Genomic DNA, 15,563 nt, shown 5'->3' with positions numbered 1-15,563 from the left:
AAAAAAAAACTAAGACCTGGTGCAGGCCTGGCTGGCTCAGTCTGTAGAGTATGTGACTCTTGATGTCAGGGTCATGAGTTCAAGCCCACATTGGGTATAGAGCTTACTTTTTAAAAAATCTAGGATCTTAAATGATTGACCATATGTCAGATCACAAACAAATACTGAAATATTCAATATCTCCACACCCTTTTACCTTCTTATAGTTTCATAATAAGGATTTAGAGAGGTTTTTTTTTGTAGTTTTTGAGGCTTCATCTTTTGGATTGCTCTCTAATATCAAGGTATACTGACAAGAGCTAGTGAACAGTGTGTGTGACATTAACATAAAAGAGAACATTTTCCTGTGTAACTTTTTGTCCTTTCCTCCATGTTAATTTTCTTAGGCCAGTGAGTCTAAAGGAGTACAGGGTATATATTTTTTCTAGTGGAATATATAGGAAAGAAGAGTTAATGTTACTAAAATGGGGCATGAGTTGAAGAAAAGTAGAAACTGAGAAGCCCTACCTGGGTGAATGTCCTTAAAGTCCAGGCACTGTCATGGGATGTGTGAAGTGGACATTATTATGTTCCTGGGGGAACAGTTGAGAAACACTACAGATAGTGTGGCTAGCCTCGCTTCTGTTAACTGGAGTGAACCTGGGGGGACGTTTTTTACCCCCAGAACTCTTGAATATTTATTCTAGGGAGTTGATGAGAAATGTGAATAAAGACTTAAGTACAAAGATGTTCATCACAGCATTATTTTATTATAAAAAGTAACAGCTTTCCTAAATATCCAATAATAGGAAAATAGTTAAAATTTATGGTACATGTGGGGTACCTGGCCAGCTCAGTTGGTAGAGTGTGCCTTTCATGATCTCAGGATTGTGAGTTTGAGCCCCATATTTGGGTGTAGAGATTACTTAAAAATAAAACCTTAGGGGCACCTGGGTGGCTCAGTTGGTTGAGCGACTTGCTCTTGATTTCTGCTCAGGTCATGATCCCAGTGTCGTGGGGTCACACTCCATGCTCTGCTTGGGATTCTCTCTCTCCCTCGGTCTCTGCCCCTCCCCCATTAGCACTTTCTCTCTGTTCTTAAAACTTAAAAAATGACTGTTTTTAAAAGTAATAATGGAGAAAATGGCCACAGTTGTATTTTTGTCACAGTTTTAGTAGTAGAAAAAATCATGGTATAAAGATGTTCTATGTAATGTAAACTATAAAAATTATTAGTTATGGGGGCACCTGGGTGGCTCGGTCGGTTGAACGTCCGACTCTTGATTTTGACTTGGGTCATTATCCCAGGGTCATGGGATCAAGTCTCGTGTCAGGCTCCACTGTGAGCGTGGAACCTACTTGGGATTCTCTCTCTCTCCCTCTGTCCCTCTCCCCCACTCGTGTGCACGCTCACTCTCTCTGATTAAAAATATATATATGTGTGTATATTAGATACGGAAATGTATGCAATGTGATTGTAAATTACATACAAATATGGAAACAAAATTTAGAAAAATATGTCTAAAAATACTGTTATTAATAGCAGTTATCTCTTAGTTATAGATTATGGTTGTTTTTTCTTTTCTTTTTGTATGTGTTTTCTATAAATATAAAGAAGCCTATAATACTTTTCTGATCTTAAAAGAAAGGTGAAAACATCTTAAATCCTGGGGCACCTGGGTGGCTCAGTTGGTTAAGTGTCCAACTTCGGCTTAGGTCACGATCTTGCAGTTTGTTAGTTCAAGCCCCGTGTCGGGCTCTGTGCTGACAGCCCAGAGCCTGGAGCCTGCTTCGGTTTCTGTGTCTCCCTCTTCTCTCTGCCCCTCCCCTGTTCATACTCTGTCTCACTCTCTCTAAAAAATAAATATTAAAAAAATTTTTAAAGAAAAAAATTTAAATCCTTACTGTTAGTATCTGAAAGTAAATTTTCAAAATGTGCGAAAGTGAAGATAAATGTGATAGAACTTATATAAATTCCTTATATAAATGGAACACAGTAGATGCACAATAAATGATAGCTGCTGCAGCTGTTTTTGGTACTTGAGGAAAATGGCCTCCTCTGACCAGATCCCAGGGCTTTCACATTGGAAGACAGCATCACTGAGAAAATAGCCTATTCATGCAACTTCTTTTGCTTCTGAGATTAGTAAATATGCTGTTTTTCTCTGCCTACTGGCCCAGGATTTTTTTTTAGAAAAGGGAACAAAATGTTTGGGTTTTCTGTTACAAAGGTATAAAGGCAACTGATCTAGACAGAGGGCTGGTAGTGATTTTTTTTTTTTTTTTTTTAGCTTTGATATTATGATTCCCACTACAAGTTAACATTTTACCTCTTTGCTGTCTCTTTAAAACCTTAATTCTCTTAATAGTGCCTCAATTCATGGGAAATTTGAAACAGTGTAACAGGAAATGTTTTCTCTGTTCTAGGAGTTTCTAGAACTCTGTCTATTGCTTCTCATGTTAGTCTGCTAACATGGGTTAGCATGCTAACTATGGGTCCCTTGGAACTCAGTGCTGACAAAAGAGATGTAGACCTCTATATGCTCTGGACTTGTTTGGGAACTGAGATGTGCACGTAAGAAACTATATTCAGCATGTGAAAAGCATACTGGAAATATATGTGTGGATCACTGCTTTTAGTGGGCATTAGTATCAGATATTAACATTTGACTATTCTCCATACTTCTTCATACTTCTTTTTAAAATTTTTTAACGTTTATTTTTGAGAGAGGTAGAGAGAGAGTGCATGCGACAGAGAGAGCGAGAGTGTGCAGGTGGGGAAGGAACAGAGAGAGGGAGACATAGAATCTGAAGCAGGCTCCAGGCTCCAAGCTGTCAGCATAGAGCCCAGTGTGGGGCTCGAACCCACCACAAACCATGAGATTATGACCTGAGCTGAAGTTGGACGCTTAACTGAATGAGCCACCCAGGCCCCTAAACTATACTTCTTAATAATAAGTGACTTGTACAATAAATACAAGTTTAGTAAATAATCACAGAAAGAATGATTGTTGTAGTCTCTTACCATGGCCTTTGTGTCTGAAACCATGTTCTCTTCTGTAATGCAAATAATATGAATGTACCTAATGCTACTGGACTGTATACTTAAAAATGAATAAAATGGTAATTTTTATGTTATGTGTATTTAGCACAATTAAAACAAAAAGCCACAACAATGTGAGCCAGATGAAAATGTACAGTTTCCAAGCTAATTTTGACCCTGACCTTTTAGATTTTGTCTACTTTTCAGCATTCACTTACCACCATATACCAGCAGGTGGGGACCAGAGTTGCTTGTTGCAGCCAGAAATATTTTATCAGTTATTGGTGAAAAGCATGCTGGAAAGCAGAATATGTTGTAATATGTCAGGTGGATTTTAGAATGTCAGTGAACTCCTCTAGGGAGAATGATGGGTTGTTTCAGTCTAGTCTCCTTAACTACTTTGTAATTCTCTTGCTTCCACTTTGTTTCAGTGAGGTCTACAGCTGATGGAGAAGGAATAGGGGCATATGGTATGTGAAGAGCAAATGTATTATTTCCTCATTTGGACATGGCAGTCTTTTTCTCTAAGCATAGTAGATGATGGTAGGGGAGGGGAATGTAGAGAAGAAGACATCACAGAATTTGAAGGACAGTATGAGCTGTGATTTAAGAAATAGGGGCAGGGGCGCCTGGGTGGCTCAGTCGGTTAAGCGGCCGACTTCGGCTCAGGTCATGATCTCGCGGTCCGTGAGTTCGAGCCCCGCGTCAGGCTCTGTGCTGACAGCTCAGAGCCTGGAGCCTGTTTCAGATTCTGTGTCTCCCTCTCTCTCTGCCCCTCCCCAGCTCATGCTCTGTGTCTCCCTGTCTCAAAAATAAATAAAAACACTAAAAATTAAAAAAAAAAAAAAAAAGAAAAAAAGAAATAGGGGCAATAAGAACCTGAGATCAGTGAGTTTTAAGGCTCACTTTAACAGTTCAGAAAAAATGATGAGAAACTTGCAAAATTAGCTGCCTTTTCTCCTCCTCCTCCTTCTCTTCCTTCCCCTCCCCCTCCCCCCTCCTCCTTCTCCTTCTCCTCCTTCTCCTCCTTCTTCTTCTTCCTCTTCAAGTTTATTTATTTTGAGAGAGAGCTTGCATATGCATGCAGGGAAGGGGCAGGACAGAGGATCCCAAGCAGGCTCTGTGCTACCAGCACAGAGCCCAGTGCAGGCTGAACCCAAACCGTGAAATCATGACCTGAGCTGAAATCAAGAGTTGGACGCTTAACTGACTAAGCCACCCAGGGCCCCAAAGGTTGGCTGTCTTAAGTTAAAACTTTTAGCTCTCCCTATATATTATCACCTGGGAAGCTTCAATACTGTGATTTCAGCTGGGCAGCACTCCCCTAATACTAATCTTCAATTTATCTTGGTGTTGGTTTTTCACAATTCAAGGATTCCTGAATTTCTCTACTGAAATTAAACAAGGGGAAATCTCTGTGGAGTTTTGGAGATCCCTTGTTATTTTCATAGGTTCATTGTCATTGCTATTCACTCTTTCCTTCCACTGTTCATTTTTAGCATATCAGAATGGCAGGATTTTTTATTTGTCTGAGGAGACTACTTTTTGACAGTATTTGTAGCAGTTTCTGTGGAAAATACTTTATTTAAAAAAGAAAAAAAAGGCAGAGGATCTTATCTTGTAGCTCTTAGTGATAGAGCCTGTTGCCATGGAGTCCTGGATCAGATTGGCTGACCTGGGGGCCAATGAGCGGAAAGAACATAAACATATCATTATTTAACCTTGCAGAATTCATTTACCGAGTGATATATGACATTAATACCACAACTGTACATAGAGCTGTGAAACAAAATGTTTCAAGAATGGTGTAAAGTGTTTTTCTCTTCTCTTTCAAAATTTGCAGTTTAATATAAACACTGTAATGATACATTATTTTCCTAATGTGATTTGATTGGAAGAAGATATAGTAGGAAACACTTATCACCTATTTGTGAATCAGGCTGCTGCTGCAGTCAGTGGAGCTTATGCCAAGTCTAAGTCAAACTCTGGCCTTCTAGACCAGAGGAGATTGGGCTTTGTATCTAGAGAGGCCTTGCAAATTTTGGTAGCTTTCAAGCTGACTCGGAAATTGGCAACTTTTTTCTTACTTGCTTTTCCTTGTTTCTCTTCCACTCTGATATGGTAGATCCCTGTTGGTATTATATTAGCACACCATTTGTCTGGAGTTAGAGGGTTAGCTGGGAGTTGCTTCCATGTTTTCTGTCTTCACTTTCCTAGCTTCTTCATACTTCTTGACTGACACAGGTCTGGGAGATTTCACTCAGTCAGTGTTAGTTCTTTGTCATAGCAAATCATGGCATGCTATCCTTTCCTGTACCTTATTGCTTTAGAGATTGAGTCAGTCATACTAAGAAAATTCCCTCTCTAGATCTTGTAAATGGAAGAAGTCAAGAGTATTAGGTTTCTCATATTTTATATCAGGGAATTTACATTTTATATCAGAAATTATGGTGAGTCTTGTCCTCTTCTCCAGTGCTGCCATGCTTGGCTCTTTACAGACTTGAAGGACTGAAACAGACCTCAAGAGGTCCATGGGTTTGTTCTTTCTCCTCTTTTGAGGTATTTGCATCTCTATGAGGGAGATGTGAACTTTTCATTATACTGTCACTTTCTATCTCAGAGAAGGAAGAAAACAAACTTCAGATTTATCTGTTAAGCAGAGAGAAGCAAAAAGTCTGTTTGGTATCTGATTGAGTAACTTTTTGTGGGGGAGGCCTTAGGGGAGTAGGATAAGAAGCATTTGGGGTTTTATAATTTTAGTTATTGTGACCAGAGAAGGCTCACTGAGATGACATTTCAGTAAAGACCTGAGGAGAAAAAGTAAGCAAGCCATGCTGTTATCTGGAAAATGATCATTCCAGGCAGAAGGAAGGAACAGCAAAAAGTAATCACCATAAAGTGGGTTTAGGGCATGGGGGAGCCAGTGTGACTGGACCTGCAAAAGTTGGGGGGGGGTAATAAGAGTTGGGGTCAGAGGGCAAACTGGTATCAGACTATTTAAGCTTTTGTAGGTCATTTTAAGCACTTCTGCTTTTGCTCTGAGATGAGGAGCCATTGGATGGTTTTAAGCAAAGGTGTAACATGATCTGAAAATGTTTTTTCATAATCACTCTGGCTGCTATGTTTAGAAAATACTGTAGGGGAGCAAGATTGGAAGCAGGAGACCAGTTAGAAGGTTATTGCAGTCATTCCACCAAGAGAGATGGTGGTTTGTACCAGGGTGGTAGCAGTGGAAGTGTAGGAAGTCATCAGATTTTGGATATATACTCTGAAATTAGAGTCAACAAAATTTGCTGTCTGATCAGTTTGATCCTCAGTTTACTCTTCTATAAAAAAGGAATGATGATATCTATTTGTAAAGTGTCTAACTCTGCACACAACAGAGTGATCAATGATCAGCATTCTAGAAGTGAGGGCTCCTTAGGATCTGAGCCAACAAACATTGGGTATTCTTTACGTATCTGACCAGCCATCATGGATAACAGAGTCTGAAGGAACTAGGCACTCTTCAGTGATCTCTTGCCTTAGGTCTGTGCTTACAGCTATATCAAACATTGGAGTTCTTTCTTTTGGAAAGAAACAGTCTTTCCAACTGAATTGATTGTTTATTTTTTTTCCGGGGGGTGGGGGAGGGGGGTAGGCTCCTACGTGGCTCAGTCGGTTAAGCATCTGACTTCGGCTCAGGTCATGATCTCAGGGCTCGTGGGTTTGAACCCTGCATCAGGCTGTGTGCTCAGAGCTCAGAGCCTGGAGCCTGCTTTGGATTCTGTGTCTCCGTCTCTCTCTGCCCCTCCCCCGTTCACACTCTGTCTCTCACTTTCTTTCTCTCAAAATAATGTTTATTTATTTTTTGAGAGAGAGAATTGCGAGGGCACATGAGTGGGGAAGGGGCAGAGAGAGAGGATCCCAAGCAGGCTCCACACTATCAGTGCAGAGCCCGAGGTGAGGTGGGGCTCAGTCCTACAAGCCATTGAGATGATGACCTGGACTGAAATCAAGCTGGATGCTTAGCCACCTGAGCCACCCAGGTGCCCCGACCCGAACTGATTTTTTTTTAAAAAGCAGTTTCGTTTTGTTTTTTAAATGTTTATTTTTTTGAGAGGGAGAGAGACAGAGTGCGAACAGGGAAGGGGCAGAGAGAGAGACACACACACACAGAATCCAAAGCAGGCTCCAGCCCTACGTGGAGCTCCAACTCATGAACCATGAGGTCATGACCTGAGCTGAAGTTGGATGATTAACTAATGACTGAGCCACCCAGACACCCTGCAAAAAACAGTTCTTAAAATACCAAAGTACCAAGAAAAATAGGAAGCCAACACTAAGGGGTAAATAAAATTTCCTTTTCTCTTTCTTGCAGTCTTTACTCTCCGCTTATCATTAAGATAGGTAAGAGTCTCACCTCTTCAATATCAGTAGCTCCTGTACTGATTGGGAAAAGGGTGTATACAAGATGCCAAGGAAAAGGGGTCATTCAGTTATCTTCCTCTTCCTTCTTACTGTGGAATGTGATGAAGAGGAACTAAAATTTATTGAATACCTACTGTGTATGGGTCCATTGCATTCATTATCTCACATGTTTTTGCAATGGCTCTGTGAGATGTGCATTATGCCTAATCTTACAAATGAGGAGGCTGAGGCTCAGCTACATGATTACTAAGTTTTGGAAACAGTAGTCTTGTAGCCAAATTCACATCAAGCTACAAAGTCCATAAATGTATCCACTACAACATGCTTGCTGCCTCCTACATTCTGGAGATTGAATGTTATTTTGTTGGGCACTGCCCCTAATTCACCCTATTATTATGTTTAGCCTTTTCCTTGCAGCGGAGGTAGCATTAGAGCCCAAGAGTGATGCTCTTATATCCTCCATAAAATGCCAACTTTTGGATTGCCTACTGGCACAGTCAGTGGAACATGCAACACTTGATCTTGGGGTTGTGAGTTCGAGCCCCATGTTGGGTGTAGAGATTATTTAAAAATAAAATCTTTTAGGGGCATCTGGGTGGCTCAGTTGGTTAAACATCCAACTCTTGATTTCGGCTCAGGTCGTGATCTCATAGTTCATAAGTTCGAGCACCATGTCAGGCTCTGCACTGACAGCACAGAGCCTGCTTGGGATTCTGTTTCTCTGCCCCTGTCTTACTCGTATGAGCTTGCTCTCTCTCTTTCTCTCTCAAAAATAAATAAATAAACATTAAAATCGTTTAAAAAATAAAATCTTTAAAAAAAATGCCAACTTTCCCTTATTTTACCTCTTTCCTTTCAAGTACATATAAGCTCCAGTGTTGCTGCAGGATTCCTTGCTTCTAGGAATTAAGGAATTTTTTTTTTTAATCAGAATTACTTAGTATATGTGTGTGTGTGCATGTGTGTGCCTAAATAGTATCTTAAATAAGAGTGAAGTGTATTTTTCTCACATTCAGGAAATCTAGGAGAGTCCATCTAGTCTGACTGCTGTAGTCAAGGACCCTGGTTTCTTCTCTGTTGCCTCACAACCTGTGGTTTTCAATCCTAGTATCATCTCACAGTCCCAGATGGCTGCTAATGCACCAGCCTTTACTTCTACATTTAAGCAAGCAGGAATTAGGGAAAAGTAAAGAAGGGCTACCCACTTCCTTTAAGGATACTTCATAGAAGTTGTATTTACTACTTGTATTAATTTCCTAGGGCTACCATAACAAAATACCACAGACTGAATGGTTTAACAACAGAATTCATTTTCTCATAGCTCCGGTGGTTAGAAGTCCAAGATCAAGGTGTTGGCAGATTTGGTTTCTCCAGAAGGCTATGTCACATGGTTTTTCCTCTACCCATACATCTCTGATGTCTCTTCGTGTATCTAAATTTCCTTTTCTTACAAGAATACCAGTCAGATTAGATTAGGGTCCACTCTAACAGCCTCATTTTAACTTAATCACCTCCTTAAAGGCCCCGTCTCCAAATACAGTCACATTCTGAGATACTGGGGGTTAGGGCTTCAACATAGGAATTTAGAGAGGCACATAGTTTAATCCATAACACTGCTTCTTATGTCTCATGGACTAGAACTTAGTCATGTGCTCCTATTTAGCTACAGTGGAGGTTGGGATATGTGTTGCTTTTTTCCAGGCAGCCATGTGTCCAACTAAAAACCACTTCTTTTAAGGAAGAAGTGATTGGATATTGCCAAGTAAATAGCAGACTCTACTTTGCAGCAGAGGCTTAAGGAATAATGATTCTTAAAGGTTCCTGGCTCCTTTATATGAAATTAGGTTGTTCTTTTTTCATTTCCCTGGCCAATCTCACATTCAATTTTATATTTTGAAATAATTCTTTTAATACTAAATTGTTGGCTTAGGTGTCCTCCCTACCTAACAAGCGGTGGCATTGACCTCTAAGGTCATCACAGTAGGGCAAGATAGATTTACCTGCATGGCGGTTAAGTTAGTAATAGAAGGCATCCTGAAATGCCATGGACAGTAGGTAAATTGTGATTTTTTTTTTTTTTTCTTTTCCAGAATGTCTTCTCTGGATTGACTTGGGAGCAATTTTGCCAGGGCGCGGGAAAAGACAGTGTGAACTTTCAAGGTCCTTTCCATCCCTGAGATTCTGTGATATTTTCTACATAGCAGCATTACTATGATAAAGCTAAAGAAAATGGAAGCAGCAGAAGGAAAGGCCCCCACTGCTGTTCTTTGCTTGAAAGAGGAAGAAATTTGATTTGTTCTGTTTTGCCCACAGAAGTAAAATGGTCATTTTTGGTAAAGAATGTAGAGGAGCTGGTAGAAATTATAATGAAGCCCAGCATTCCAGTCCATTGATCAAAAGCACCTGCAGTTCTTATTTCAGGGCAAGTACAGCTATAACCTATTGAACAAAGGAAGAGGGTACATGTCCAGAACATTTTAATCTTGTTTCTCTCTTTACTTTGCCTAAGGAATTGCTCTGGACATCAGCCAATGCCTGTGGCCTTCCTTACACACCAGTGAATCCTTTTGCATTTATAGAGCAGAGTGATTTTCTTAACACTTCCCTGATTTACAAAATTGGCACACTTGTTATTATTATTGTTATTTTTGTTTGCCTAGTACTAGTGAAGCCTGTGACAGTTGACTTTTGAAGTCCTTAAAGGACTTGGTGCCTGTCACATAGCTGTAGACTTACATGTTCCATTAAGTACTTTACTGCCTTTTCCCCCATATTCTGCTTTCTCTCTTTGAAGAGAAGGGAGTGTTGGACCTTAGGGCCTTCTTTCATGTCCTCCCAGGGCTGTTGAGCCATTTACCTCTTTAGGCATGCAGTTATCATACTGTTGTTGGTTTTTGTCCTTTGAGCACTGTAGTAGAAAGAACATAGGATTTTGCCATCAAGAAGAGCTGGGTTTGAACTCTGTCTCCTTATATACATAGTATGGCCCTGAGCAATTCATGTAGTATTAGGTAGTATTTCATTCAAAAATGGAAATAATATTATATACCTTGAGAAGGTCAAATAAAATACTTTCTATAAACTAAAAAGTATGAAGTCATGAGGAGTGACCCAGATGGATGGGAAAGACAGGAGAACTTAGAAACCTAATTTTTGAACCCCAAAATTTGTCCCCACTGACACTCTCTGAAGAGAGGCCTCAGACCTATGCACCCTTCTCATCCCATGCTTCATATCCCAGAACACTCTTGAATGTCTACCTTGGGACACCTACAGCTTTAGGATCAGACATAGCTAGGTTGGAATCCTGCCCTTGGCCCTCTTGTGTTAACTTGGGAAAGTTATTTAATTCCTCTCAGCTTTAGTTTCTTCATCTGAAAAATGTCCTGATAAGGAATTTTGTTTGGATTAAATAAAATAATGTATAGAAACAATAAATCAAAGTCATAGAAAGAATATAGACCTTGGAATCAGACAGTACCAGAGTTCTGGTCTGGTGTGTCTGTCACTTAGTAGTGGTGTGACCTTGCAGAGTTGCTTACCTACTTTGGTGAATATGAGTTGAAGTGCATAAAGCACCAGATTCATAATTGTGCTCAGTATACATTAGCGTTGTTTTCCTTTTCTCCCAACTCCAGTCAAAAATTAAGCTTGCCATGCATGAGTACATAGACTTGTTTGGTTTTGTTTTCACCCTGCCATTTTAACTGTATAGGTGTTTTGTCCCCATTGTCTTGACTCCTAAGAGTGTGTGTGTATGTGTTTAAGTAACATATAATAAAATGCACAAATCTTTAGCATTCAGTTAATAAGGCCTGACAGTTGCATACACCCATGTAACCCTAACCCCAAACACGATAGCATATTTTTATCATTCTTGAAGGATCCCTTATCCCAGTATTTTACCCCCAAACCCTAAGCAAGCCCTTTCTTTCTTTTTTTTTTATAATTTAACTTTATTTTTTATTTTTTAAAACTTACATCCAAATTAGTATATAGTGAAGCAATGATTTCAGGGGTAGATTCCTTAATGCCCTTTACCCATTTAGCCCATCCCCCCTCCCACAACCCCTCCAGCAACCCTCAGTTTGTTCTCCATTTTTATGAGTCTCTCTTGTTTTGTCCCCCTCCCTGTTTTTATATTATTTTTGTTTCCCTTCCCTTATGTTCACCTGTTTTGTCTCTTAAAGTCTTCATATGAGTGAATTCATATGATCTTTGTCTTTTTCTGACTAATTTCACTAAGCATAATACCCTCCAGTTCCATCCACTTAAGTTGCAAATGGCAAGATTTCATTCTTTTTGATTGCCGAGTAATACTCCATTGTATATACATATACCACATTTTCTTTATCCATTCATTCATCGATGGACATTTGGCCTCTTTCCATACTTTGACTATTGTTGATAGTGCTTAAGCAAGCACTTTCTGATTTAAATCACTATAGTTTAGTTTTGCCTGTCCTTGAACTTCTTATAAATGGACCTACGTATTTTTTTGAACTGAGTTCTGCTTTATTTTACTTACCATAATAATTTTGAGATCCATGCATGTTTTTGTGTATTTCAGTAATATGCCCAGCAAAGTTCCCTAGTCTCACTGGTAATGATTGAGTCACTTTCTTCCCAAACCAGTCACAAAAAGGAAACAGTTACCATAGTTGGTGTACCTAATTAAGGTCCATCTCCTAGGGCTCAGGGGTAGCTACGGTCACCTTCCCTAATCATGTGTCCTCAGAGAAAGGCAAGCACCAAAAGTTCATTCTTTTTTATTGTGGCACAGTATTCAATGAACATACAATTTGTTTATCTATTCTCCTGAGCCCCTAGATTTTAAACAATTTAAAAAATATGCATATCAATTGGGAATAATTTACTCTTGATACACAAATTGGTAAAGGACAGGAAAGTTTACAGGAATTTTGCCACAGGGTAAGTCAGAATTTTTAGCCTCTACCTCTTACCTTCTTGCTTACATTCTTTCTTCTTGACCATGGATTAAAAGGGAGAAAATGCCCTTCTGTCTCTGAGTGTCCCCTATATAATAAATTTTTGGCTTCATGCCTAGAAAGTTGTTTATGAGTTGATGGAAGGATATACAATTTCACTGTGCTCTGGAAGGTACTTACCATGGCAGTCAAAAAATTTATGGGGAATATGCAGTATTCTCCCTGAAAAAATTGTCAGATTTTGGCTCCTAATCATCCTCCCCTATATGATCCTATTTCCTCACCCTCTCCTTGCCCCCCACTTCTGACAGTCCCCTCTCCACAGCTTTGAGCCACTGAGTGTCCTCAGGAGACATTCTGTCTTAAAGTTGTGCTGTTTGCCTGGATGAAATGTACAATGTGCACAAATAGGTTGTAGGAAAGCACATATCTTGGCTCTCCTGGGACATTAATGTCTTTGCTTTGTTCTAGTCAAGTTACATATGAAATAGTTCCTTTCTTTTTCTGACCGTCCCAAGCCCTTCATTCTCTCTATTGAGTAACCCATGAAGAGTGGAAATTACTTCTCTGCTTTTAACCCTTTTCTTACTAGCTTTATTCTTGCTCCTTAAGACTTTTTTTTTTTTTTTTTTTAGTTAATAAATTGTCTTTTTCTTGTCCCTCAGCTGCAGCTTTTGCTTTTTGCGTTGGAGAATTTGTTGCCCCAAGAGAATGGAGAGACTTCTACATAGGAATGCAGGACTAGAAATGGCCATAGTTAAAGGTTATGTTGGAGAACAAAAGAGAGCCTCAGCTCAAGCAATACAATTTTGAACTCCGTGTATTTTTCAACGAGTAATAAGTGTATTTTTCAACGAGTAATAACACTATCTCTTATAACTAGCCTTTGTTAACTTGAGGATAGTTTCTTCTATCCTAGACGCAAAATGGTGAGGAAACTTAAGACCATGTGATTTGAAGACCTGACTTAACAGTATTCCATGAACATACAACAATTTATCTATTCTCCTGAGCCCCCAGATTTTAAACAATTTAAAAACTAGGAGTATCAGTTGGGAGTAATTTACTCTTGATATACAAATTGGTAAAGGACAGGAAAGTTTACAGGAATTTTGCCACAGGGTAAGTCGGAATGTTTAGCCTCTAGCTATTATCTTCTTGCTTAACATTCTTTCTACTAGGCCATGGATTAAGGGAGAAAAAGCCCTTCTGTCTCTGAGTGTCCCCTCTATATTTTATAGACACTTTTCCAAGAAGTGTCTTCCTAGCCCTCCCAAGAAGACATCCAGATGGCTACAGATACATGAAAAGGTGCTCGACATTACTCATCATCAGGGAAATAAAAATCAAAACCACAATGAGATACTACCTCACACCTGTCAGAATGGTGGCAAGGATGCGTAGAAAGGGGAAACTTTTTGCACTGTTGAGAATGCAAACTGGTGCAGCCACTCTGGAAAACAGCATGGAGGTTCCTCCAAAAGTTAAAAATAAACTGTCCTACGACCTAGCAGTTGCACTACTAAGTATTTATCCAAAGGATACAAAAATGCTGATTCGAAGAGGCACATCCATCCCAAGGTTTATAGCAGTACTGTCGACAGTAGCCAAAGTATGGAAAGAGCCCACATGGCCATTGACTGATGAATGGACAGAGAAGTTGTGGTATATATACACAACAGAATATTACTTGCAATCAAAAAGAATGAAATCTAGCCATTTGGAACAACGGGAATGGAACCAGAGTATATTAGGCTAAGTGAAATAAGTTAGAGAAAGACAAATACATGATTTCACTCATATGTGGAATTTAAGAAATAAAACAGATAAGCAGGTGAACTTAGGGGAAGGGAAGGAAAAATAAAAAGAGAGGGAGGCAAACAATAAGAGACTCTTAAATACAAAGAACAAACTGAGGGTTGCTGGAGGGTTGTTGGGTGGAAGGAAGGACTAAAGGGCTAAATGAGTCATGGGCATTAAAGAGGACACTTGATGGGATGAGCACTGGGTGTTATGTGTAAATGATAAGTCACTGGGTTCTACTGCTGAAACCAGTACGACACTATACATTAACTAACATGGATTTAAATTTAAAAAATAATAATGCCTAAAAAAAAAGAGAGAGAGTGAGAGGCTGGGAATATTTAGAAAAAGAAGATAAAGTTGTCTCCCGTATGGGGCTCACGTGGTAGCAGGATTAAGCTTGTTCTTTATGACTTACACAGAGAACTAAACTGTGGCCAGTGGCAGAAAGAATAGGAAGATGAGTTTTGCCTCTTTATAATTTCCCCCCAAAAAAGGTTTGTTTCTGGAGAAGACTTTCCCTTCACTAAAAGTATACAAACAGGACGACCATTTTTCAGATTTGATGATTCAGGAACCTGACTGAGAAGGACTATGGATGTAGAAGGATGGAGGTAAATGAGAACGCTTCCGAGTCCCCTTCCAGTTATGAGATTCCATGACTCCTTTGTATCTCTGGTGGACTTTCCATTCTGCCTAGTTTTTGAACATCTGTCCCCTTAGTGGAAGTATTGGATAAAGGTTAAGAAAGCAACTAAAGCCAAATTTTCTGGCTTTGAGCCCTGTTCTGCCATTTACCAGTTCAATAACCTTACATTACTTAACTTCTCTGTACCTCAGTTTACTTATCTATAAAATAGTGATAATAAAATATGTATCTCATAAGATTGTTGTAAGATTAAACAGGATACATAAAACACTTTAGGATAGTGACACAGTGTAAGCACTCCAAAAATTTTAGCTGATTATTATCATCTTTCTGTCAATTATTTCTACTTCTAAAGCTGGGCTCTTCTGTCTGGTTCAGACAGTCTCTCTTCACATACCATTTCTGACTATGTCAGGATGCTTTTGACTAGAAGGAACAGTAAACTCAACTCAAAAGAGCTTAAATGATAATAAGACTTATGACCTCACATGTTGGGAGGTACCATCCAGGTTGACTAATTCTATCTCAGCATCAAGGATCCAGGCTTATTCTCTCTGCTCTATCATCCTCTGAGTTTATAGAATATTGCAGTCCTGCATCATCTGCACACAAGACTGTCTTCAGTAGAAGATAACCATTCTTTTCTAGTGGCTTTTTTTCTTCTTTTAAATAGAGTGAATGGCCTTTCTTTCTTTCTTTTTTTTTTTTTTTTTTTTTTTTTTTTTTTTTT

The 15,563-nt window shown here is 39.3% G+C and overlaps 1 protein-coding gene across 50 annotated transcripts in view; it reads left to right on the top strand.

Moving 5' to 3' along the window:
- Positions 1-15,563, top strand: part of R3HDM2 (R3H domain containing 2) — a 161,456-nt gene that overhangs the window by 96,163 nt on the left and 49,730 nt on the right. For 39 of the 50 annotated variants that reach the window (XM_049625770.1, XM_049625811.1, XM_049625812.1 and 36 more), the window contains one exon: positions 9,523-9,592. The exons of 10 other annotated variants lie outside the window; for them this stretch is intronic. In XM_049625770.1, the coding sequence (XP_049481727.1) occupies positions 9,523-9,592 (70 nt within the window). Of the gene's footprint in view, positions 1-9,522; positions 9,593-14,681; positions 14,799-15,563 lie in introns of all 50 variants that reach the window. One more of the 50 variants, XM_049625790.1, reaches the window with a different exon arrangement.

Source organism: Panthera uncia, chromosome B4, assembly GCF_023721935.1.
Source record: "Panthera uncia isolate 11264 chromosome B4, Puncia_PCG_1.0, whole genome shotgun sequence".
NCBI classification, from domain to species: Eukaryota; Metazoa; Chordata; class Mammalia; order Carnivora; family Felidae; genus Panthera; species Panthera uncia.
The sequence above is the reverse complement of the archived record's forward strand: the minus strand, read 5'-3'. Positions and strand labels throughout refer to the sequence as shown.